This window comes from Anticarsia gemmatalis, chromosome 27, assembly GCF_050436995.1.
Source record: "Anticarsia gemmatalis isolate Benzon Research Colony breed Stoneville strain chromosome 27, ilAntGemm2 primary, whole genome shotgun sequence".
In the NCBI taxonomy this organism is placed as follows: Eukaryota; Metazoa; Arthropoda; class Insecta; order Lepidoptera; family Erebidae; genus Anticarsia; species Anticarsia gemmatalis.
Genome location: NC_134771.1, coordinates 1,021,139 through 1,049,110, shown reverse-complemented (window position 1 = coordinate 1,049,110; position 27,972 = coordinate 1,021,139). Strand labels below are relative to the sequence as shown.

At 34.9% G+C, this 27,972-nt stretch overlaps 1 protein-coding gene across 1 annotated transcript; it reads left to right on the top strand.

Annotated features, from left to right (window-relative positions):
• The first annotated feature begins 14,406 nt into the window (after positions 1–14,406).
• RabX1 (RAS oncogene family member RabX1) lies at positions 14,407–27,939 on the top strand. Its single transcript, XM_076132390.1, has 6 exons — positions 14,407–14,583; positions 23,374–23,501; positions 24,088–24,230; positions 24,675–24,819; positions 25,616–25,736; positions 26,157–27,939. Exons 1-6 carry the CDS (start codon positions 14,541–14,543, stop codon positions 26,258–26,260), a joined length of 684 nt encoding a protein of 227 aa, XP_075988505.1. The 5' UTR covers positions 14,407–14,540; the 3' UTR covers positions 26,261–27,939.
• Positions 27,940–27,972: the final 33 nt, after the last annotated feature.

Genomic DNA, 27,972 nt, shown 5'->3' with positions numbered 1-27,972 from the left:
AGTGTCAACCGATAGCCATTTTAATTATTTTCATCTTATCATCAGGATTATTTATTATCAGTATTATTTATTTCATAATTAAATAGTAAATTATTTAATAAAAACTAACATAGTACATGAAATTAATTTACCAGAAAAATTTAATTTAAAACATTACATACTTAAATCAATTGCTAAAATTATTAAACACTGTTTTTTACGCTATTCTTTACAAAAATTACACTTACTTAGTATACTTATAAATAGGTTCTTTTTATACTAGGATAAATGAAAACAACAATCACAGATTAAAAATAAAAAAAAATACATCTTAAAGTACAAATGACTAATATCTTAGACTAACTATCAATGAAGCACAAATCGTTGTAAAACATACAAACATACATACATAGATATAATAGTAGCGAGAACAGTTAAATAACACAGACTGGTAACGCTTCGCTTACAACACTAAATTAAGCCGAGGGGGAGAGAGGGGGAAAAGGGTGACCAAGCTTTGTATACGAGAAAAATAAAATGAGTATTTTTTACTTTAATATTATGTTTAAGGGTATTTTTTCTACAGAAATTCTGAGTATAATTTATAAGCGCGCTTAAAACGAGATCTTAGATACATTAAAACATGTTTAATCTTATCAGTTTCTACAACTGATTATAAATACTGCAGCATTGAAGAAAATAAACATATCAACAAAAAAGTATAACAATTCCGTTACGGAGTGACTGACTGATGGACAAAGCACAGCCGAAACTACTGAGCGTACACACTTGAAATGTTCTATAAAGATTTCTTAGGAAGTGTAGAGGAGCACTAAGAGAGGATTTTTGGAAATTTTCTCCCGAATGGGATGAAATTAAACGCCCGCAAAGTCTGAAATCCAGTTATAAATTAAGTTTTTCATTATAAAGTAAATTAGAGGTATTCTTTTGTTTTTGTTGGATAACCAAAACTAACTTAGAAATAATGATCACTTGTTCCAACGGTGAAGGAAAACATCACGATGAAACCTTGAGATCTCTTTAGAATAGTTCTTGAAGGTATGTGAAGTACCCAACCCGCAATTGACTCAAGGCCTAACCCCTTCCTCATTGTGGGAGTAGACCCTTGCCCAGCAGTAGGACATTAATGGGTTAACTTTATTTAATAGTCATTCAGAACGACCTATTTCTGCTTAGTTTTGATACACAATTTAAATATACATATTTTTCCATTCAAGACTATCCCCCATTTTCCCAACTCATATCCTCCCTCTACCTCAGAGTGGTGTCTGTATAAATTGCTGTGAAAAACCGAGCCGCTCTGTATTCCGTTCTCGTTGTTCGAGCGAGAGATAGAAGATATTGCCTTCTCACTCTAACACCTTGTGATGCCGAACCGAGGGGTTTATTCATAGTCGAGTATACTGATAGAAAATGTACAGTATTTCTGGCTAAGTCGTATTATTTTTTAGGAAACTTAGCCTGTTTAATATAGATGTCAAATAATAATCAATTAACTTTTTGTATATTACTTATTTCTAACTGCTTTCCCGCGTTGAATTTGAGTTCCTTAGCGGGGGAATTAGTAAAAATCCTCTCTTAGTGCTCCACTACACTTTCTAAGGAATCTCTATACCAAATGTCAAGTTTCTACGCTCAGTAGTTTCGGCTGTGCGTTGTCCATCGGACACTCAGTAACGGGAGAGTATTATGAAGAAAAATTTAAGATTGATAATACTATGTTGGCGTCTTTCAATAAACGATTCAGTATGCCTAACATACTTACACAGGAAAAGTAAGTAGTATGGAAAAACCGTTAGTGTAAAGCGTATATAAGGTTACTAATTCGTTTCCAAATTTGGCAGCAAAGTGTTACAAAATGTTTTCTCGTGGACTGTTATTTTTATATATTTACTAGCTGACCCGCGCAACTTCGCTTGCGTCACCTAAGAGAATGGGTCAAAATTTTCCCCGTTTTTGTAACATTTTTCGTTGCTACTCCGCTCCTTATGACTGTAGCGTGATGTTATATAGCCTATAGCCTTCCTCGATAAATGGGCTATCTAACACTGAAAGATTTTTTCAAATCGGACCAGTAGTTCCTGAGATTAGCGCGTTCAAACAAACAAACAAACAAACAAACTCTTCAGCTTTATTATATTAGTATAGATTACCACCTTACATTAACAATATTAACTACACACTAAATCTTTATACCTATAGGAAAATCACCTTACAATAATTTAGCGTAACTAATCTATACTAATATTATAAAGCTGAAGAGTTTGATTGTTTGTTTGTTTGAACGCGCTAATCTCGGGAACTACTGGTCCGATTTGAAAAATTCTTTCAGTGTTAGATAGCCTATTTATCGAGGTAGGCTATAGGCTATATATCATCACGCTACGACCAAAAGGAGCAGAGTACCAGTGAAAAATGTTACAAAAACGGGGAAAATTACGATTCTCTTATGTGACGTATGACTAGTATGAGCATAAGTTAAATAACAAACACACTAAGTTAACTCTTTTCAGTCAGAAAATACTACTATTGAAGTAAGTATTTTCTGACTGAAAAATAAGAATTTCCCGACTTTTCCGCACTACAGTTCCCGCCAGAGGGCGTGGCATTCGTGATTGATGTCTTTTGTTTAAAGTTAGTGAATGTTGTCCGACATTATAGCAGTACGGAGACTCGCAGACGAACTGACGACACTGAATGTAACGATACTGCTCAATTATATAACGTTTATATGTATAGGTAATTATAGAGTTAAGTGGGGAGGTTGGGTTTTGGATGGGTGATCTTGTAAAATTGGGAACTAGACGAAATATAACGATACTGTTCTATCATGTAACGTTTATATCTATACTAATATTATAAAGCTGAAGAGTTTGTTTGTTTGTTTGATTGTTTGATTGTTTGATTGTTTGATTGTTTGATTGTTTGATTGTTTGATTGTTTGATTGTTTGATTGTTTGATTGTTTGATTGTTTGATTGTTTGTTTGTTTGTTTGTTTGTTTGTTTATTTGTTTGTTTGTTTGTTTGAACGCGCTAATCTCAGGAACTACGGGTCCGATTTGAAAAATTCTTTCAGTGTTAGATAGCCCATTTATCGAGGAAGGTTATAGGCTATATATCATCACGCTACGACCAATAGGAGCAGGGCAGCAGTAAAAAATGTTACAAAAACGGGGAAAATTTTTGACCCATTCTCTCTTATGTGACGCAAGCGAAGTTGCGCGAGTCAGCTAGTGTATAGATAAATCTAGAGTGAGGTTAATGAGGTTAGGTTTTGGATGGGTGATCTTATGAGCCGTAATTTTAATTTTAATTAAAGCTAGAATAAGATAATCCTACTTTTTAGTTAAGTGAGATCGGAATACTTACTAATTTTATGATCTTATCAATTTAATGAATTATGTAACGTCGCCTACAAATAAGAGGATATATTTCTAATTGCGTTGAACCGACATTAACATGCATTTAGACTTCTAGGCTAATCCTAAAAGTCTAAAGCATCGTAGCTCAAATACCACTTAGCGACCACTATGCACTTATAAGTCAAATGTGCACTTAATAGATTGTCTACCTTACTTATTGTTTACCGACCGGTGAGTGCAAACTATAAGCACTTTGTAATATGCCACTGAAATTATAGTATTGGTGCTGAAAGACTTTTTCAGCAAATTCTTAAATTTACAATAAAACGTTTTTTCCGTTTTTTAGTCCCCAGCCCGTACTTGGTCAGCGTGGTGGACTCAAGGCCTAGCCCCTCTCACATTACGGGAGGAGACCCTTGCCCAGCAGTGGGACATTAAATGGGTTAAATTTATTATTATTATTTTATTATACGTTTTTTCTGTCTGGTAAAGACTGGTAAGTTCAATTCTCAGGTCTTGAAAATGTTACCCACTGATCCTTTCTAATTTTTATAATTAGGTATGATAAATATCAATTTAGTAGTCCGGAGTATGGTAACGTGCCTGCTATATGGCAATAGACTCGCCCCCTATTACATGGGACTAACATTCTGAGCAAAACGTGAGTGTATAAAGAGTGTATATTTATAAACTTTTACCTACACTTTCGTATATAACAGGCGTAATATTATGTAGGCACAAATGTTTTATCATTTTATCAATTAACTAGCAACCCGCCCGGCTGCGACTGTATTAACTATCCATACTACTATTATAAATGCGAAAGTAACTCTGTCTGTCTGTCTGTATGCTACTCAATCACGCCTAAACTACTGAACCAATTTACATGAAATTTAGTATGGAGATATTTTGGTACCCGAGAAAGGACATAGGCTACTTTTTACCCCGGGAAAATGGCGCATTCCTATGGGAAAATTCAGGTGGCGGACGAAGTCGCGGGTAAAAGCTAGTTAGTATCTAAATATACACTAAAACTTGCAAGAATCAGTCTCTATTGGTGAAAATCGCTTGAAAATCTGCTCAGTAGGTGTTTATCGCGAATATACAGACAGACACAAGGGCCTATTTATGTTATATAGTGAGTAATCAAACTGCACACGAAAGATGGTACAGGAAATGGAAGATATGATCATCGGATGCTGCTGATTAGTGTATTAAGATAACGATTTCTTAGAATTATACCAACGGTGACAAAACAACGTGGCCGTGGGCAAATCTTCAATGAAACTGCCTAAATGATTAACATAGATAAAAACGATTTAGAAGCAAAATAAAACCTTTTTAGTATCACGAATAAACAGAGCCATATTAACCATTATGAGTGAATAAATAATAATGATAAATAAATCAACCGATTACTGTCCCACTACTGGGCAAGGGTCTCCTCCCGTAATGAGGGAGGGGTTAGGCCTTGAGTCCACCACGCTGGCTAAGTGTGGATTGGGGACTTTGTATACATTCAAGAACTGTCCTAAAGAATTCTCAGACATGCAAGTTTTCCTCACGATGTTTTCCTTCACCGTTGGAACAAGTGAACACACATAACTTCGAAAAATCATTGGTGTGTTGCCTCGCGTTCGAACCTGTGACCTGCGTGGGAGGTACCAACTTATACCACTCGGCTATCGATACGATAAGAAGAAGACGCAAGGCTACTAAGGCTACTTTATATAAGACCTTGGTTAACAGAGAGATCCGTCAGACGACCGAGAGATTAGGCCTTAGGTTCCTACAGCATCAAATGTAAATCGAACTAAAAACAGAATTTTCAGGCATGTGAATTAAAAATAAAAAAAATAAAAATGTAACCCCTTAATGTCCCACTGCTGGGCAAGGGTCTCCTCCCGTAATGAGGGAGGGGTTAGGCCTTGAGTCCACGACGCTGGCCAAGTGCGGGTTGGGGACTTTGCATGCCCTCAATAAATGTGTTAAACAAATTTTAGGCATGCAAGGTTTCCTCACGATGTTTTCCTTCACCGTTGGAGCATGTGATAATTATTTCTAATACACACATAACTTCTAAAAGTCATTGGTGTGTTGCCTTGGGTTCGAACCTGCGACCACTTGCGTGGGAGGTGTCAACGTATACCACTCGGCTATCACTGCTCATGTTAATTAATTTCGAGAAAATTGTTGGTATAATTGTTCTTTTCAGTTTAAAGAGGAGACCTTTGCCCAGTAGTGGGACAGTATTAAGCTTAAAATAATGTTTAGTTCAAGTGTAAATAATTCCAATCTTATTACAGAAAAATATTGGTTATCTGAAAAAGAGCCGCCATTACAGAATCGAATTTCGAACAACACACACCTGTATAATCTGTGCTATAAATTCCCGCGCAAAATGACAGATCGCAAGTAACAAGTTGGTTCGCAAATAGTATCTGGCACTTCAAACAGAATACAAAATCGTGGAGGGAATATCAATATTTGATATTTGGTTTTGTAACGATACCGGTCGGGTGACGGGCGACGCCATTTTCGGGATGTTCGCGCGCTTTTTTTGCTATTTGACAGATGACAGTTGTTTTTTTTATAAATATTTTTTTTGTTTAATGTCTGTATATCATTTATGATTGTTTGTTTTTGAATGCAGATGAGAAATAAGGCCTTAAATGCCATTAATTGTGAATCGCAACTCAGCTATGCCTTGCCAGGGAGTGCCACTGACATATGCCCAATACCTGCCGTCATGAGAAATGTTTTTAACCGGCAGTGGCACGGGATATTGCTTAAAAATCTGAAGTAAGCCAAGTATACCGAAAACGATTAGAGTTGCTACAAAATATAGCATGTGGCATCAGCATTGAAATTACTGATAAATTCTACAATGTATGCCTATACTCAGCGCTAAATGACTACAATAGCCAGTTTATACAAAAAATATTGTTATAGAGGCTCAGGTTAGAAAGCGTCCCATTACACAGAATTAATTTATCTACACATAAACTTAAATCATGAAGGTATTAAACGTCTCCAAAAAGCAACTACCCAAAATCATTCGAAAAACCATAAACTCCAAAAAAAAACAAAAAGACATCACACCGCAAACAATCATAGACAATAGCTACGTTTTTAAAAAAACAACACTCGTCACGTAACGGGAAGGCGGGAAGACAGAGGCCGTTGATTGGTGCAAATTGAATTTGGAATCAAGGAGCGGCCGCGGGGCGAGGGGCGGTGAGGCGTGGGGGTGGAGGGGTGAGGGGGGGTGTTGTCGTGTTGGCGATCGCTAGCTGATTGCTCGTTTGTGGTGCGACTAGAGTAGAGTAGATAAGGTGTATTGTTTGAAATATATTGTTCGAGAGTTATTTAAAGCATTTTTTCACATAAAAAACATCAAAGGGCATGATTTTATTTACGTTTCATACATAATCTTAATATCAGATTTTAGTACCCAAACCAAGAAAATTCTAACATCTAATATAACAGAAGCTTGAACGTCTGACAACCAGTCTTACCGAAGGGTATCGTGTTATAACCCAGGTAACTGTGTTGTGGAGGTCAGATAGACAGTCGCTCCATGTAAAATACTGGTATCCAGCGGCATCCGGTGAGACTGGAAGCCGACTCCAACATAGTTTGGAAAAAAGGCTAAGCTGATATACTATAATACATAATATAAACGTACATATTATGTTGTCGACCCGAAATCAATATTTCTTTACGTTTTGTTATTCGTAATAATATAATATTTTCGATCGAGTCTACCGTACCCCTTGAAGGTATGTCTACAATAACATGATCGTTCTAGGTTATGTGTGAGTATGTTTGGTAGGTATTGTCTCCTTGAACAAGCTGCCGGCACTTCTGTATCGCGTTCATCTTTAAAATGAACATATTTTTGTATTCAATCAATAAATATATTGTATCAGTAGTATAAGATTCTCAGCTTTTAATAAATAATTTTAAGTATTTGTTGTTATAGCGGCAACGGAAATGCATCATTTGTGAAAATTTCAACTTTTTAGTTATCACGGTATATGAGATACAGCCTGGAGACAGACAGACAGACAGCGGAGGTTTAGTAATTGGGTCCTGTTTTATCCATCTCAAAAATAAAGTTTTTTATCGCTTATTCAGTTATTTATTAACAATTGGGTAGGGTTGTAAAGAACTCGAGTCTTTTAGTCCTAAATTTATGACTCGGCTGACAGTTTTCACGACTCGACTCATAACAGCAAGACTCTAAGACTAGAGAACTCAAGTCTATGAGAGCTCTTGAACTCGAGACTCGAGACTCGAGTCTTCTTTAGCGCTCGAGTCCTTTTTACGTGGCGAGTCGCGCTCGAGTTCTTTTCCGCTTGGAGTCTTTATTTTTAAAGCAGCCAATAAAAAGTAACTTTTGTGAGATATAATTATGTGTAATCAGAAGATGTCGAAAAATAAAAGTTTTAATTAACTTGAAGAATCAGTTTAATTATCATGAAAATTATTACAAAAAAAAAACATTAATTACGATTATTATTTGCACCCACATTAAGAAAAAAATATGCAAATAATTAAAAAAGTATAATTAAGATCTACTTCTCCAAGTATTTTAACAGGATTGTATCGGGAAAAGAAGAGAAAATTATCTATATCAACAATTTCGGTAAGAGTCGATAAAGAAACGCAGGTCACATATGGCGACATTATTGACTTCAATATTTATCAAAGAAATCGTTGGGATTCGTCTGATGTACGACCCCGTACAAGCTTACTAAAAGATATTGATTTTGGTTCAAAGAAACCGTGTGACCCAAGGAATCAAGAGTTTGCTAAACTTATAGCATTTGAGATGGATCGAGTACCCGAAGAGAAACGTACTATGACTTACTCCAGGATATTAGACTTTATTCGAAAAGTACGAGAGGAGGATAGCTTAAGGAATGTTAGTTTGCCTAGTTTCTCTGATTCCGAATAGGTATTCACGGGATTAAATCTTTCAAAATTATTATATACTCGCTTTTTACTTAAAGTTTGTAAAATGTACTGTCATAATAGGAAATAAAGAAATAATACATAACTGAGGGATGATTAAAAATATTATTTACCATAATATTACTTTTATTCCGAAAAGGAGTCATAAACATTAACAACATAAACAACCTTTAGATTGCCCTGTAGCCTGTAACTACATATGTATTTTAACTTTATTTAACCCTGGTATGCTCAAGAAATAATGTTGTTATATAAGTATAACTTTTGCGCGGGACTTAGTCTCAGTAGAAGTTGAAAATTCCACCGGTTTTACAATAATTTTCATTGCTATTCCGTTCCTATTTGTCATAGAGTGATATTATATACCCTATAGCTTTCCTCAATAAATGAAGTATCTAACACTGAAAGAATTTCAAATCGGACCAGTAGTTCCTGAGATTAGCGCGTTCCACCAAATAAATAAACTCTTCAGCTTTATTATATTGGTATAGAAGTATAGATATAAATTATAAATAAATCACTGTCAGCATTTCAAAGAACAGTTTCAAGAAGACTCGAGTTCTTTTAAGACTCAAGCTCTTTATAAGACTCGAGCTCTTTTTAAGACTCGAGTTCTTTTTAAGAGTCGAGTTCTTTTTAAGGTTCGAGTTCAATTTCGGCGCTCGAGTCTTCATGATAGGACTGAAGCTCGGCTCGACTCAAGACTCCGAGCTCAGTTAGTTCACCAAGTCCTATAAAATTGAGCCGAGTCTATCTAATTAAGGCTAAAAGACTCGAGTCCTTTACAACACTACAATTGGGTAATTGAATGTGTTAACGAAAATATATTAAACTTAAACTCGTAATAGTTTCATCTAATATTGTAAAATATGGGCAATTAATGATGCAAATAGGTGATGTTACGTACAATTTGATGTTATTCATAAAACTGTCACTTTTTTTCTTTTATAATGTTCACAACCAGTGTGCTCACTTGCTGCCCATATTCTTATTATCACATGCTAGTAGGTGCTCCCAACATACGGTATGATCAGAGACTAATAAATAACCTAGCTATATTAATTAAACTTAATTGACGTTTAGTCTATATCGCTGATTGTTGGCAGCTCCTCGCATGATCAATTATTGTATCAACCACATTGTAAAACTTTTGGCGATTGAAAAGAGTGGCCGTGAGTTTCTCGCTAGCTCTTCTCATAAGGCTCTACCCCCTTTCCGAGCTAGTGGTAGATTCAGTAATTGTAACGACTATCATAAGTGTCAATATTTGACCTAAATGAATAAATGATTTGATTTTGATTTTGATTTTGATCTAAAATACTCACGCTATGCTATTTTTTTCGTAAATAATGTTAAAATTGTAATTATTACAGACTGAAACTGTTCATTACGAACTCATTTAGTACCAACAAAATTACGAAACAACGTCACTATAGTCAATCTGGGTAACTTTGAATCATTTGGGTAACATCGACAGTGGGAATTTGAACTAGATTCGATTATTCTTTCATATGAAACCAACACAATTGATAAAAGTTTGCAAAACTAAAATAAACCTTTATCAATTGTGTTGGTTTCATATCAAAAAATAATCGAAACTAGTTCATATTCCCACTGTCAATGCTACCCAAATGATTCAAAGTTACCCAAATTGACCTTACACCGTCTTTCTATACTAAAATGTGATTTTGACATTTCACGTTTGTGTAGGAAGTATGCTACCCTATTTTTAGAATAATACATTTCAATCACGAAATGTTTTAAATTAGTGAAATCTCATGGAAAACTACAAACCCGGCGGTCATTTCAATCAATTTCATTTTTCAAAGAGCCAATATTTTTTAGAATACTATGATAGCCGATTTATTTGTAAATTAAATTAACAGTAGCTAATAGAGTTTGTCCTTATCATTTGCACGAAAAAATAAAGACTGTTTTTATTTTATATCTAATTATCTACTAAATTGACTGCCATTGTGTCTATTACAATTTTTACTTTGTTAAGTAGGTAAAAGTAAAATACACGGTCCGCGGCTGGTGGTATACAAAATCTAGATTTAGGGCATCAGTAAATAATTTTATGCAGCTGACAGTGGCCTGTTTGATTGAAGTACACCGAATAATTTACATAATCTATTAATAAATAGATAAATCGCGCACGCCAAGGCTGTATATTAACTCTAAGACTTTAGCAACCTCACACTTCTAAAGTTATCCTGAGGCAGTTTACTTTAAATTGTCCCGGAAGGCATGAATCCGTTATTGGAATAAATAGTAACAATAATCCGTGTACATACATGAAAAAAACACTTACCGAATGAATTGACAACCTCCTCCTCTCCCAAATCACTTCAAAAGTAATAACTAATTACTTATTTTACACTCACACTACTCACTCGTTAAAACCTTTTAAAAATATCTACCACACTGGTTAATGAGGGTAGATTTTTTTTTATGACCAAGACCGGGTAAGGTAAGCATAGTTGCCTTTAAAACTGTCTGTATTGCATTTTATCACTTTTCAAAAACAAACCAGTGCAAATAAAGCAATAATAATACACATAAAAACAAAAAAAAACAAAATAAATCTCCGAGCGACATTAAAGCAACGGTCAGAATTAAATCACGACTAACGCCACCTAACGGCTAACCTCATGAATCTCATGAATACAACATGAACTAGTGACGTGTAGATGGCGCTGTTACAAATTTATCGCCACTTTTATTGTTATGGCCGCTTTTCGCGGGCTTTTAGCTAAATTACACTCATTACTTACATACTACGTTAACATATTGCTGCGTTTGTATAATACAGCTCTTGAAGCGCTTTATAAGTTGTACCTTTTGTAAAAATAAATAAATTGTTACTCATTCGCTGATATTAACTCGAAATCAGTCTTATTTTAAGTATATTGCATGGTTACTGATCTAATTCATATTATTATTAATTGCAATCATTTGGAACTTAATAGTACCTAGGATCTTAAGTTTTTATTTACTGTAGGTACATAACTATCAAGTTATTTTACTATTATACTTGTATGAACGAAATTAAGTGGTACTAGAATCAAAATAAAGTAATTCTCTCTAAAGTTTTTAGTTGTTTTCTAGTCTTAATCGGTCTTAAAATTCCTTAATTACTTACGATATACTCAAATAGGTATTGATACATAATACTTTGAAAAACCAGCCACACATTTTAAAGGCATACAGACACAGACCTACGTGACTATTTTCCCGCTTAAAATTCTCGCTACAGCGGCTCAAAACCCCCTGCTCCACGAGATAAACACAAACAAATCGCAGAAATAACATTTGCCGTCGTAATTTGGTTAATGTATCATAAACATTTTTGCTTCATCTGATCTCTGGGCTGAGTGGCCAGTTACCGTTGCGCGGCGGCGCGGAAGAATATATTCCTTTTGTTTATGCTTTTCATTTGTATTCTGTAAACGTAATTTGCGGCCTAGACGAAATTAGTTTTGACATTATGATTTTTGTAAATTGAATTGTCTACTTGTGTTATTATTTAAATAGTTACTTATGTTAATGCAAACAGCCATACATACATAAAAAACGTCTTTTTACCTAGGGGTAGGCAGAGATCATTATAATGCAACTTGCGACGATCCTTACAAAGTCATGTTTATGTTATTTAGCTTCTTAGCTTAGTGTAACTTACCCCAAGATTGTTTTTTTACATGTCTGTTATCAAAAATTCTTAAACAAATATCGTTAACAGCTTTCTTCACTCGCGTGTGTGTATCGCTAAGCACAATATTGGAAGTATTTACTAAAACAACAAATTACAGTTTCTCGTCTTTCTAGTTTATAACTAGCAAATCAAAGTACGAACGTACATCACCATAGATGAAATTCTATATAGCATATTTATAGTCATAAAAACCATATTACTAATTAAAAATAATCACAAACATCTCTAAATAATCAAACTAAATAAACTAAATCGTAATAAAGTATTACGCCTACCCACTCAAACATGGCAACATATCCCGTTTCCCATTTCATAGACAATTTGACAAACTTTTAACCGCACGTATGTTGATGCTATAGGGTTTTTATGTAAATCCTTCTATTGTGTGTGATGGCGGGCACTGATTCCTGCAGCCGCTGAATTAAGTGGCTTGAGGATGTTTACAGAGCTGCTGAAACCGAAAGAATTGATTTTTCAAGTTTTCTTTTGTCAATACTTTGAATAAAATCTGTTGATGTTATTTTCTGTTACTATTACATCTAGACATAATGATAAAATTTTAATAACTTAACTTACTCTACCCACTACCCAGTAAAAATTGCAATGCCTGAAAAAGGTTACTAAGTTTGTCACTACCCTAATATAAGATCCTTTTGCATATATAACTTAGTAAGCAATAAATTGAATTTGAATTATTTGTTATCCTAAAGTTAACACGTGACTTATTTGAGGCCTGTGTTTTTGTGAAATAGGTAGATAACTAGGAACTTTTACAAACATACAAACTACGGACACAGAGTATAACCAATCTCGAAACAACTATTTGTGGATTATTGTCTCGTGTTAAAATCGAACCCAAAACCTCCCGATACAATGATAGTGGCGTGGCGCCTTAACCTCTGCGCCTCGGAGGCAAACTTGGCATAACTTGAAAAAAATATCTAATGCATAATAACTGTTCCTTTGCGGACACTTTAATTTAAAACAGACAGCTTAAAGTCCTGAAAAATTCTGTTTGCTCAAAATATCTCCAATGGCGCTCTATACACATCCGACCAAATTTAATCTGTATAATGTTTTCCGATTTTCGACTTGACTTGTAGCAAGCTCTTACATATTACAAACTTATATTTACTATTAGATCATACAAAATTCACCCTTATTTTTACCAAGCCTAGATATACTATAATACAGCAAACTGAAAATAAAAGTTTGTAAACGATTTACTCAAATATTTTAATGGCGGTCCAAAGTACTCGCAAATCGGCCATATTGGATTAGTTTTCCCGCTTCTTTTGTATTGATTTGAATCTGTTATCGTGTTCTTTTTGCTGTTGATGTGATTTTGTTATGATTACATATTCTTTTGGAAATACAATATTCTATATAGTATACTATCGACTGCCTCTGTGGCGCGATCTGTAGTGTAACAGACTGTTAAACACGACGATTTGAGTTCGATTTCTGGGTCAGGCAAAGAACAATTTTTATATATAGGTATAATATTAGATTTTTCGCTATTATTATATAGCAGATCGGAGTTTGTGACCATTTGTGGCCGGTATGCAGCAATAGGCTCGCCCCCTATTTCAGGGAACTAACATTGCTACCAGCGAAACGCGGGTTTATTTTATTCACCTCTTCATATAGGTACCTTTGGGTAAAACATGTGTGATGTGTCTATGTATGTAGTATTTTATAGAGATATTTCTACTTTTATTAGTTACTTTCAATGATGTCCACGTCAATCTCTATGAAATCGCGCTAAAATGGCGTCGTAAATTTTATTATTATCTCTCGCCGATCTCATATCAATCACTATCAAATAAATGCCATAAACTATAGACTATATTTCGCTATAAACGCTCAGTTATTAACTGAGCTATCATAGTTTTATGACAGTCTGTACGGGAATTTAATGAGTACCCTAGCTGTCGTTAATTTTTAATGGCAAATCTTGAAATGATTACCGCCATTTACGGGTCATAGTAACTCCAATCATATAAAAATCGCTTAATTTTTTCGATAAAAATAATCTTCTTTTCATAAAATTATGAAGATTATATAAATATTATAAAAAATGGATTTATTTTTGAACAACTAGACAGGGCCATCTATACATAAGATCACAAAAGTGTTACAGCGCCATCTATCTTCGATTATGTAGAATTTCTACATGAAGATGTAATCTGTGAATTCCTAGTAGTTGGGGTATTCGAACATAGATGGCGTTTTATCTAAAACTGTTATTATCCTACTTATTTAAAATGGTCATACGGAAACTAGCAAAACCACCAACTGTTTTCGTTTGAAACGGATATTTAATTTACCAAGTTTAACTTAGTTACGATAAAGTTTGCCGAGTGAGAGCATGTCGCGACTCAAGTGATATTTTTTGTTTATACAATTTTTGTGATAAAAAACAATGTAAAGTTCATACAAAGTCGTGATAATATTTGTGTTATATGTGTTTGTGTACAAAATGAAGGTTATCGAAGCCAAAATAGTAGTTTTAGGGTCCCAAGGTAAGTTTTCAACAATTTCGGCAGTAAATAGAAAATTATGTTGTAATATTACAAATTAGTTTGGCTATCGCACTTGAGGTGTATCGGTTATTTCATCATCGGCAGTCCGGTTCTTAACTGATATTATTATTATAACTCTCATTAATTTATTGGTTTAACTGCCGTGAATCATACTAAAGTTTTTTTTTATGTTCTTTCTTTACGACTTCGCTGTATCAATTACCTACTGTTAGTTAATTGGTAAAATAATAAATGTCAGCTGTTGTAGGTATGCAGTTTAAAAACAACAGGTGCTCATAAAGTAAGAAAAAAAATCTAATCACAAACAAAAGATTTTTTTTTATTTATAATTTGAATGAAAATGGCGCGACATGTTTCGCTATTCGAAAAAGTAATCATGATTAAAATTTTCTATTTGTTTAATCTGATAGAAAGTAATCAGTATTGCAATCTAGACAAAGACATTATAAATCGTAATACAACACGAAATCGCAATCTTATCAAATCATCGGCCATTGTTTATAATCAACAATTCAACATGAGGATACATCATACAGTCGCTGTTTCGCTCGGCCTCACAAGGCAAACTTGTTTCTGTATTAGCGCGAAAAAAAAGCGTTCTAATCGTTCTACTTGATTTAAACTACCTACGCTTAGGTCTTTAAAGCAATATTCTGAAGTTCTTTTCTATAAGTTTTGTTATAAAAAGTTTAATAAAAAAATGGTTAAAGTAAATCTATACTTACATCGCTTTGTTCGTGTGTTTCATTTCTTAGTCCTCCCTTTCTTTTACCATAGTTTAGTGTTAAATAAACTAAGTTACACCATAGTTAAACCTTAAATAAATGGTTTTGGACCCAATAATAAGGTAAAGAAGGTTCAACCACAGATTATTCAATTCAATGAAATCTGTAAGAAATATTGTGGCAAAGGAAAGTCTTCATTTATGCCTAGGTAATTATCATTGTAAAAAAAAATATCTAAACAAAACTAAGTACTAAAGAAAATTCTAACACTAATAAAATCTAGCTAGTTAAAAGAAAAGTTTTTATTACACATTCCTTTACACTATAGTAATAAAACTCTCGCAAACACTCGGTAAAGATATGGTATGATTCATATCAACAATCATTGTACAATGATATTTATTTAATAGAATATCCTGTGATTGATATACTAGGGTCAGATTATATAGTTGGAAATAGAGTTGTATGTTATTTATAGCAACAGTCATATATATTTGTGTTCTAGTCTCCTAGTTTGTATAAATGTGAAAGTTTGCAGAAGTATGCTTGTTACTCTGATATGCAAAAACTATAACAATATCAATAAAATTAGGCTCACAACACACAGTTACTTTTACTCTACACCTAAACAACAAGACACAATTTGGAATATAATATATGCTGTGTTGTTCATGGTCACCCCTGAACCGCGCCGCTTAGCCATACTGTAACTACTCCACTACACAAACACTAATATCATATAGAACAAATAATTTATTTACAATTTTTTTCTTTGTTTGTATGCCCCACTGCTCGGCAAAAGCCTATCCTATTCACACATAGGATACATTTATTCAAGAGAAATCTTCCCATGCATACAAAGTTGCATGGAAAAGCTACCTTGTTTTATAAAACATTGAGAAGGCAGGGTTGGGAGACCAGATAGCTATGTGTTCCTGAAAACAAACTCTAGGTGAGGTCTTAGGTTAATTTCCTGTGAAAATGAACCTAAGACCTTAAGTTCATCTACTCTATATCATCTACTGCTGTAACAATTAATACAGTTAACTTACCCCTAGTTTCTGATTTAGCAGTAGTTTATCTATGTATTCAATAGAATTTTGAATAAACTAAATCACAGTTTGAATAGGTAAACTACCAGTAAATATGCCTCAGAAACCAGGATGAATGTAATCTAAACTGTAATGTAATAGGCATTTCAATTAAGTTTAAAATAGGTCATATTTAAACATTATAAAAATACCTAATCATAATATTGATAAATAATATAAATACCGAACTCATACCAGAAATGAAATTAATACTAGGTAGGAAGTTTATGTAAAATACTTATCAGTGCATTGTTTTGATTATATAATATTTATGAAAAGCGCTAATATCATTATACGCCATACTTCCTTTGTTATGAAATGTTAAACATTAATAAACGGTTTCTAAATAATACTTAAATAGTGATTATGTTATCAATTAAATTCGTAAATGCACCATCTGGAACTTGAAAAAAGCAGGCACTCCAATCAGTTCTTGGAATTAGGACTACTAACAAAGTCGTCCCGTGGCAAAGTCGGACCTCGTAATAATCATACTGACCACCCATCCCTCTATCAGTTACCCAAATTTTAGCGCCCCCACTCAACAGTTTAGCCCCCTATTAATAAATTCGTCATCATTAGCCAAGCCTTTACTAAACTATGTTGGAGTCGGCTTCCAGTCTCACCGGATGCAGCTGAATATCAGTATTTTACATGAAGCGACTGCCTATCTGACCTCCACAACAGAGTCACCTGGGTTATAACACGATACCCTTCGCTAAGACTGGTTGTCACACTTTCAAGCTTCTGACTACTGGTAACGACTGTCAAAGATCTTTAAAAACGACAGTACCCCCCAATCAGTTCGAACCCCCCTCAAACGAATTCCAATGTTATTGCTGTTTAAAATCTACGATAAAAAATTTACGGAAATGTACTTTCTAGAACCGATAGCGATGCTAATTAGGTGATTAAAAACATTTTTGATGAATGAATCGATTAAATCAACGCATTTTAATGTTATATTTGTAAATGCATTTGGTTATTACGTAACATTTTATAATATAGTTTGGTAACGTGCCTGGTATATGGCAATAGACTCGCCCCCTATTACATGGGACTAACATTGTTAATGGCGAAACGTGGGTGTATTTCATAGACTTTCGAATATAACAGAAGTGATATTATTTTTCTTCTTTCTTATGCTTCTGCGACACCGTACATCTCTCTAAATGAGAAATTGCGTACACAATCCTTCGGGATACGACCTATGATTGCATTGATTGCCAGAACTCATCCAAATCAGCTCGGCCGTTTAGCGTAGCGTTACATACAGACAGAGAAGGGAGAAAGTAGACAAGGGAATTAGGAAACTAATCACGACATATTTTATATTATAAAGTTCCCTCGACGCGTCTGTCTGTCTATTCGCGATAAACTCGAAATTACTTGAACGCGGATTCATGCAGTATTCACCAATAGCTTTTATAATTCACAAGTCCGTGTAAATCATAAAAGTTAGTTTTTTAAAAGGCAACTCCCGCGTTAAGAATTGCTCTTGTGTCGCGGGGACTTTTACAAACATGCAAATAACGGACACAAAGTACAACCAGACCCGAAAAAACTATTTGTTGATCGCACAAATAATTGCGCCGTATGGGAACCGAACCCACGACCCCGAAGCAATTGTAGCGGCCACCACTGCGTCACGGAGGCAGTAAAAACTTATATGGAGGAATTACGTAAATTGCTATAAAACTATATGAATTAAGATCACATTAAAATCAGCAGCATAATTCACTACAAATAATCGCACATTCGCCCGACTAGCGTGATAGTATCACCTCCCTTGACCAACATACCACACGAAGTATCAGGTTCTATTCCCGGCGTCACGGTTCACGCACTAACGGTCCCAACCGGTTGTGAATGCAACTAGTTTGTTGCACCGGTTTCACTTACATATTTGTTACTTATGATTGCAGTTAATGGTGACTTATTTATTTGTTTTTTTGTCTTTAATTTTGACCTTTAGTGCTTTCAGTATCTTTCTTACCTTTGGAGTTATGGCCCCAGTAAAAACATGAAAATAACAGTTTAAAATATGGTGTCATTGCTATTTGCGCTTACCGGTTAGTAAAGGATTAAAATTTTTGTAGTATTTTACATGGAGCGACTGCCTATCGGACCTCCACAACGCAGTTACCTGGGTTATAACACGATACCTCGGTAAGACTGGTCGTTAGACTTACAAGCTTCTGATGAACGGCTGTGATAGATCTTTAAAAATAACAGCCGGGGCCCACAATTTAACGTGTCTTCCGAAACACGGAGGAACTCGATATGTATTAGATGGTCACCCATCCACAGAACAACCTCGGCAAGCGTGGCTTAACCTCAGAAATAAATGTTGTTACTTAAACCACGGGCTCCTCCGACGCCGAAACTTATTTATTACATATTTTTTTACGATATTTCTACTGTATTTAAACTAGCAACTAACCTACCCAAATGCAAGTATAATCCATCTCTTATGAAAGTGATATTTGCTGTAATCTAATCAGAAGATAAGCTATCGTTCAGTAGCTGTGAAATAACAGTGCGCGATTATACGATTATATTGTCTGTGGTTATCGTGGGCCAGGCTTTTGACCGACTTAGTCCAGTAAAAGGCTTATTAAGTAGATTTTTATAATGTGTCATTAGTCAACAAAACAGGCCTACGTAATATAGAATTTTCAAAAAAACAATCTACTTTTTGCTCAATGTCACTTTATAAGCACCAAAAATAAGCATTTACGAAGATATCAAAATTGACATCTAATTATAAAAATAAATAAATGAAAAACTTCCTCTTTTTATTGAAGTTGGTTAAGAAAAGTATAAAAGTGCCTAACTCTAAACTACTGATTTAACTGTATCAATTGAACATAGATACATGCGTAATAACACGTCTTTTACGTCTTTTTTGTAGCAAGTGGCGTCCTTTGGCCTCTGCCCAACCCCTATGGGAATAGGCTCGAATCAATTGAAATTAGGGTAATATAAGTTACATAAAAAATAAAAACTATTTTCAAGCTAGGACTCCACCTGGATGTATCTTTCTACCTAAATAAATAAGTTTAACTCGTAACTATCTCACTGCTGGGCAAGGATCTCTTAAAATAAAGGAGACACTAGGCCTAATCTGGCCAACTGGCCTAGCATAAGTTTGGTCCTAGGGACCCTGTTAAATAGTTTCATCTAAGTTAGCTCAGCAATTTAGTCGTGTAAGCATAACAAACAGTCTTACAGTCCGATTAACTATAAAATTCTTAATAACTTTATCATCAGTACAATTTGAGAACAGTCGCACTGACTAAATATAAGAATAACGTCAAATATTATCTACTATTTTAAGAGGTCAACCATTCAAGTTTTTAACTTCATTATAATATTTTGCAGATAAAATGTATCTTGTCGCTAACTCGATACACAACTGAGTCTTTATTGTCTAATCTATACTTCTATATACTATATACTAATATTATAAAGCTGAAGAGTTTGTTTGTTTGTTTGAACGCGCTAATCTCAGGAACTACTGGTCCGATTTGAAAAATTATTTCAGTGTTAGATAGCCCATTTATCGAGGAAGGCTATAGGCTATATATTATCATCACGCTACGACCAATAGTAGCAGAGTACCAGCGAAAAATGTTACAAAACGGGGAATATTGACTACCCAACTGCTGGTATTGAGGTCTCGGGTTCAATTCCTGGGTTAAATAAAGCGCGACTTGTTCAGCCCGTGACCACGGTCGATGTAATTTGATCGAAACGTCGGGTAAATAAATAAGGTATTCTAACCTTTAATTTTCAATCGCGTTTAAGACCCGTGGCATTATAATAAGCAAAGTACTGTTGGTCTTTTCTCATTTTTATTAGGTTTAAGACAATAGGCTCGCCTCCCATAGGATAACATTGTTAATGGCGAAACGCGGGTGTGTTACTCCTTTGCTTACACTTTCGGCCATGACAGGCGTGATATTATACTGGTGATAGACAGACATCAAAGTCTCAGAGTCTCAGTAGTTCAAGACCATACCAAAGACTTTTAAAAATTAGTGTATGTATAAGAATTCACATGGTGACCCAAAAACACTTTGAATAATTAAACAAACCAGTTTGGAGCAATAATATACTTATATTATAAAAAAAACGACTACCTATTATACAATAATAATATTACATCATTGTTAAATATACTAGATTTAATAATATCCTGTTATCAAAATATTATGTAGGTGACATTTTATCCGGTTTGACTAATGCAGCTATTATCAGCACCAAACGTTTATGCGCAAATGCATTTTTTTTATTAAATTAACGATAAAACGCAAGGCGCCCATAGCCAGTTGCGCTCACCGGTCGGTAAACGATCTGTGGGTTAAGCAACCGTTGGCGCGGACATTCTATAGATGGGTGACCGCATAGTGGTATTTGAACTGGGCGTCTCCGTGCTTCGGAGAGCACGTAAAAAGTCGGTTCCGGTTGTTGTCTACTACAATCGTTAAGCCATGTCAAAGGCCTTTCGGGCGGCTTGAACAACTTTGACACTAGGTTGACCACTAACCATACGATAAGGAGAAGACCCCAAAACAAAATACCACCACAGAACAAACACTCGGGTTCTGTTCCAGGGTTGGGCAAAGTACGATTAAGCCATTTTAAATTGATATTAGAATATTTCTCAATAATAAGCCCGGAGTTTGGTAACGTGCCCGGTATATGACTAAGAGTAGCCCACCATGTACATGGGACTAATATTGTTAATGGCGAAATGTTAATAAAATACAGACAAATTGAGAACCTCTTCTTTTTTTGAAGTCAAATAACCTCTGTTTAATTTATCAATAAATGAATAAATATTGTGGGACAACTCACACACGGTCATTTGATTCCAAACTAAGCAGAGCTTGTACTATGGTAACCAGACAACTGATAAACATATTATGTACTTGTAAATACATACTTATGTAGATAAATTAACATCCAGGCTCAGAACAAATACTCATGCTCATCACACAAATATTTATCCCGGGTGGGATTCGAACCCGCCACACGCGGCGCTACGGTTTTATTACAAGTACTTATTTTTTCCCCATTGGAGACCCTTGCCCAGCAGTGGGACAGTAATGGGTTAAATATATTTTTATTATATTTTCTTTTCACTTACAAACTTGTATAGTCTCGTAATCCATAGATAAGCTACTGATAGCGCTATCTATATCCGTTGTTGGGAAAAGCCGTTGTTGGAGATTAAGCTGACAAGACGAATTAACAAATCTTTTGTTGTTAATAGTATTATCTAATGGTGAACTACACCTGTCCAGTTTTTGAAGAATTTTTTTTAGTTTATGGAATTTTTTGGTGATTATTATCTTTATGTTCGAGTGGTAAAGTATACGAGTAAGGAATAGGATATCTTCGGTTCTATTCCCGAGTTGATCACAATGTATTTATTGCAAACAGCGTTAAATATTTTTCGTAATTTGAACAATCGTAACTATGATAATATGTCTACTGTGTATGAAATTACGTATGAAACTTTATTATACTCTAGCTGACCCGCATTAATTACTGGTACTCTGCTCCTTTTGTTCGTAGCGCGATGATATATAGCCTATGTCCTTCCTCGGGTATCAAAATATCTCCATACTAAATTTCATGCAAATAGGTTCTGTAGTTTATGTGTGATTGAGTAGCAGACAGACAGACAGACAGAGTTACTTTCGCATTTATAATATTAGTATGGATAGCATGGATATCTTTCATTGTATGTAATTCTGTCTTTTATTTATAACCGCATGAAAATCGGTTCAGATGTTTTTGAGTTCAGCACGAATGGATTGAAAGTACATTTTTATTATGAAATGTAATGATACTCAACTTACAGTTACTTTTATGATTGCATTACTTAAATACTTAACAACATAGACTTATATGTAACGAGCCTAGTTTAACCTTGTAACACATGTGCCGTAGAAGGGCAAATCTTAGCTTCTTTTAAATGAATGTATACTAGAATACCTATTACTCTACTGTTGTAAGAAATGCATTAAACACAAAATATGGACGTGGTCGTTCTTATGTCTCAATCACTGTTCCCTTCCTGACATCGGCTTGCTGCTATCTTCAGACAAACAAAATTACTTTGCACGTATTATTTTTGGGACAATCCTACTTAAATCTATACTAATATTATAAAGCTGAAGAGTTTGTTTGTTTGTTTGTTTGAACGCGCTAATCTCAGGAACTACTGGTCCGATTTGAAAAAATATTTCAGTGTTAGATAGCCCATTTATCGAGGAAGGCTATAGGCTATATATCATCACGCTACGACCAATAGGAGCAGAGTAACAATAAAAAAATGTTACAAAAACGGGGAAAATTTTGACCCATTCTCTCTTATGTGACGCAAGCGAAGTTGCGCGGGTCAGCTAGTTATACATGTGAATGATACTTAGTCTATACTCGGGCCATTTTAAGCGTGCGAACTAAGTGTCATATTAGGTCGGGGAAAAAGTCTTTTCGCATTATAGTATGTATGAACTTGTAATAAAATCTCTTAGGCTTCAAGAATCACGAATGAGTACACGGTTCATTAGGTTTCTTTCAGTGAGCTCGTGAGGTACCCAAATATCGAGCTTTTTTGTGTAGAGAAAAGATTTTATTACAAGTTCATACATACTATAATGCGAAAAGACTTTTTTCCCGACCTAATATTATCGGAGTCTCTCGCTCGTACTTACACATTGCCACATTCATTTCATTCTTTTGATTACGACGTAATTCGCACGTTTGTAATGGCCATAATAATGTGAGTCTTTCATGAAAAAACTACCGAGCAAATTTTCATGAAACTTAATACACAGATATTTAAAACCTAGATTAGCACGTAAAATACTTTTTACCCCGGGAAATCTTCGCAGGCAGGAGTTAATAACTAATATTGTTATTTCTATTTATTGCAGGGGTAGGCAAGACATCGCTGGTGGTCCGGTACATAGGCAAGATGTTCTCCAAGCACATATCACCCACCATAGGAGCTTCGTTCTTCACGTGTAATATTAATTTAGAGAATGCTAGAGTTAAATTACAGGTAAGAAACATTACATTTTCCTAAAGACATCTCCCGCACTAAGAATTGCTCTTGTGTCGCGGGGATTTTTACAAACATACAAATGCATAAAGTACAACCAGAACCGAAATGATTATTCGTGGACCACACAGATATTTTTTCCGTTTGGGAATGGAATTTTAGACTTACGACAACCACAGAATTTATATTCCAAATTAATTCTTTTTTTAATTTTTCTTACTATATATTTTTTACTGCGAGTTATTAGCCTAATTACATTTTGAAGTGACGTGTGTATTAGAAATAATAGTTTTTGATATCGGTCAAAATCACACTAATTGCTTTCCAAGTGATATGTGTATTAGAAATAATGGCCACTTGTTATAACGGTGAAGGAAAACATCGTGATGCAACCTTGCATGCCTGAGAGTTGTTTAACACAGTTCTTGAAGTCATGTAAAGTCCCGCACTTGGCCAGCGTGGTGCACTCAAGGCCTAACCCCTCCCTCATTAAGAGAGAAAACTTATGCCCAGCAGTGGGACAGTAATGCGAGTTATATTGTTATTTTTTTTTCTTAACTAATACACATCTTCATTCCACTTCCAGGTGTGGGACACAGCAGGACAAGAGCGGTTTCGCTCCATGGCGCCGATGTACTACCGCAACGCGAACGCCGCGCTATTAGTGTTCGACATCACTAGTGTCAACAGTTTTACAGCCATTAAAGGATGGGTGAAAGAACTGCAAAGGTAAGAGCAATACATTGATTTACCTAATGACTGCAGACTGCAAATTGCAGTACTGCGAACTGCAGACCGCAAACTGTAAACTGCAAACTGCTCAAGTACGAACAGCTTGTCGATAGCTTTCAAATTTTACGTTTCCGTAAGTCAAATCAAAGGTTATCACTACATATTTACTCTAGGCCTCTATTTAGTTAAATCTAATATAGATTAGAAAAAGACTAACAGTACTTGGCCTAGCCAGAGAATCGAACACGAGTATTCGTATTTAAAAGTCGTATTCTACCAAATAAAATCAAATTATTTATTAATTTAGTTAAATGATACAGAGAGTGAATTTACCGCCAGATCGGAAGGTAGGGCCAATGAGAGATGGCAAATAACTTATGGCGACTCTTTAGGTCTAAAAAAGTCAATATAAATATTAATGTTTTTTTATATTTATTTCAGCAACGTACCCGAAGCCATGGTCCTGTCAGTGGTCGGCAATAAGAGCGACCTGAATGATCTCCGAGCAGTCACAGCGAGTGAGGCAGCGCAGTTCGCCGCCTCTATAGGAGCCCAGTACTGCGAGACTTCAGCTCTACATGACCAGGTATATGGTCTTAGACCATCAGTGTTACTTCCAACTGTGTTGAAGTCGGCTTCCAGTCTCACCAGATGCAGCTGAATACCTGATTATAGTTACCTGGGTTAAGACGATACCCCTCGGTAAGACTGGTTGTCAGACTTTCAAGCTTTTGATTATGTTAACGACTGTCAAAGATCTTTGAATACGACAGCCGGGACGCACAATTTATCGTGCCTTCTGAAACACGGAGAATCTCGGTATGTATAATATGTTGAATGAAGCTATAAGATCTTCGATCATGTATAAATTTACAGCCACGCCACGCCATCTAGCGCTGTATCTCAGTAATCATGGCTTGAATTAGGAATCAGCGACATCTAGTGGTTGATAACAGAACCTCGAAAAGCTCAAATCCGTAAATAGTCCGACCGAATTGTTATCTATATACTAATACTAATACTAATAATATTATAAAGCTGAAGAAGAAGAAGTTTGTTTGTTTGTTTGTTTGAACGCGCTAATCTCAGGAACTACTGGTCCGATTTGAAGAATTCTTTCAGTGTTAGATAGTCCATTAATCGAGGAAGGTTATAGGCTATATATCATCACGCTACTACCAATAGGAGCAGAGTACCAGTGAAAAATGTTACAAAAACGGCGAAAATTTTTAACGCTTATGTAACGCAAGCGAAGTTGCACGAGTCAGCTAGTCAAAAATATTATTATAGTTTTTCTTGTTGAATAATTTTGTTTCTCATACGTTAATCTATCTTTCCTTAGTCAAATAAGCAGTAAACAACATATAATGTAATATTTCCAGCAAGGCATAGACCTGGTGTTCCTGAACACGGCGACGGCGCTGCTCAAGCTGTCCAGCTCCAACTTGGTGTCATCTCTACGATCTTACGACAGTAATGATGCTGATGATAGAATACCTACAGGTACTTACATAATATAAAATATTAATGTGCAGATATTTATGTGCCACAAATGTTATATTAAATTCTTTAGTCATATATATTTTTTTTATGTTAGGAGTGGGTAACCCTTAACACTTAGGGGTATGAAAAATAGATAGCAGCCGATTCTCAGACTTACTAAATATGCGTATAAAAGTTGGTAAAAATCGGTAAAGCCGTTTCGGAGGACCGTACCTAATATTGTGAAACGAGAATGTTAAATATTAGATTGATATTTTTTTATTTCATGACTGTCCCACTGCTGGGCAAGGATCCCGGACGAGGAAGACTCCTGGTCAAAGAAGGGGTTAGGACTTGGGTCCATCATGCAGGCCACTTGCCTGAAACTTATCCAGGCTTTTGAACAGTAATGATTAAACAAATAATATTTCTAATTCCCAGGTACACCCACAGAGGAAGACGCGACCCACACAGGCAAAGTAGAGCTCCCAGCGTGGAGCATCGACCACATAGCACATGGAGATGTACAGAAGAACTGCTGTTGAAACGCTCACCCATCTTAAAACATACCTTGTTAACGTTGCTTCACTTTTATAAAGTGTTATAGAAGCACATTTAGGAGACACTAAAACAAAACCCGAAAGCAACCGCATTGTACGTGCACGCGGAAACGATCACCCATCTCAATACATACCTTGCTAACGTTGCTTCACTTTACAGTGTTATTGGAGCACATTTAGAAGACACTATATCAAAACGCAAATGCAACTGCATTGTACATGGGGATGAGAATACGGATACGATCACCCATCTCAATACATACCTTGATGATGTTGCTTCACTTTAATGAATCTTCTGATGTACTGAAAAACTGTTTTTAAATGCTCAACGCGGACTATTTCATTTGCACGTTGAAATTCGTATAAAAGCAATTGGTTGTAGTTTGTGTCCGTTGTTTGTATGTTTGTAAAACTCAAGAAACTTAAATTAGTGTATCTTTTCGTAAGAAATTGCATCACATTCTTGCCTTACTCTTAAAGAGAGTATAATTAATTATTTATAATTTAATTAACTATAATATTAGTTAACGCTAGCTACAGGGTAGTTTAACCCGAATTTAAAAACCCTGTTTCTACAACATACTTTAAGGGAAGGTTCATATGGTTTATATCTGACGGAACATACGCCGCGTATTATCGGTCGCGTAACGCCAGAACAGACAAATGTATAGAAAAACACTCGACCGTTCACACTCAACCGATGATGCGTCGGTGCGAAGCACATACAAATTAAGTTACGCCCGACGCATCTTCCGTCAGATATGAAATCGGTATTTTGAGTCTTGGAATATGAACTACCCTAAAACGGTATTTATGGCCACAATTTCATTAAAGTTATGACCAATTTCATCACTGGATAAGTACCGGTTAGGTTATCAAATGGAGTATTGAAATTCGTTTTCATTCGTTTGTTTATCTATAAGATAAATAATCCAACACCTAACAAGAAGCCGTAACAACTTCCATTAGGGCCTTTCGTAATTCAATTTTGTTAATGATTGAATTATAAATATTATCTTTTAAAATATAACATACTCATGTAATAAACAAAAAAATGGAAAGCAACTAAATGTATCGAATTGTGGTCAAAAATACACATAAAAGGGGTCTATTATTCGTGAAATTTTAATAGATTTGTAAGATATATAAAAGGATAGAAAGTAATTTAATTTCAGTGAAATTGGATGTTTGTAGAAACTGGTTATAAGGGACCTAATATTATTACATAAATAAATTGAAATCAAGTATTTTGTAAATAAAGTTATTGTACTTCTTATCGTCGTTTAAGTTTTATCACCAAGTAAGTAATTTTTTGGCAGTTTTGACATTTTGATGTCATTGGCTAAAGAATCGAGAGACGAAATTGAAATTTATCTCTTCTGAAAAGTTGCCAAAAATAACTTATATGTGGTGATAGAACTAAAATGACATAATAATTCCTGTATTATTGCAATTATTGTGTTCTTAACTACTTATAAAATGTCTTAAACTGTCCCACTGCTGGGCAAGAGTCTCCTCTCGTAAGGAGCCCACGATAAATTTTAATGTAATTTTGATACATTTTATGTAAATACATATTATTATGTAGTTATTTTTGATAATAAGAATTTACTGTATTAAATACTATTACGTTTTATATTAAGTTTATTAATAAATTTAATTATAAAATACTATCTTTTGTTTTTTGAACTCAAATT

Bases quoted from the DNA above. Each gene is read 5' to 3' on its own strand.
- RabX1 (XM_076132390.1), top strand. From the start codon at position 14,541: ATGAAGGTTATCGAAGCCAAAATAGTAGTTTTAGGGTCCCAAG. The intron at 23,502-24,087 runs GTAAGAAACATT...TTCCACTTCCAG, and splicing joins ATGCTAGAGTTAAATTACAG to GTGTGGGACACAGCAGGACA. The intron at 24,231-24,674 runs GTAAGAGCAATA...TATTTATTTCAG, and splicing joins TGGGTGAAAGAACTGCAAAG to CAACGTACCCGAAGCCATGG.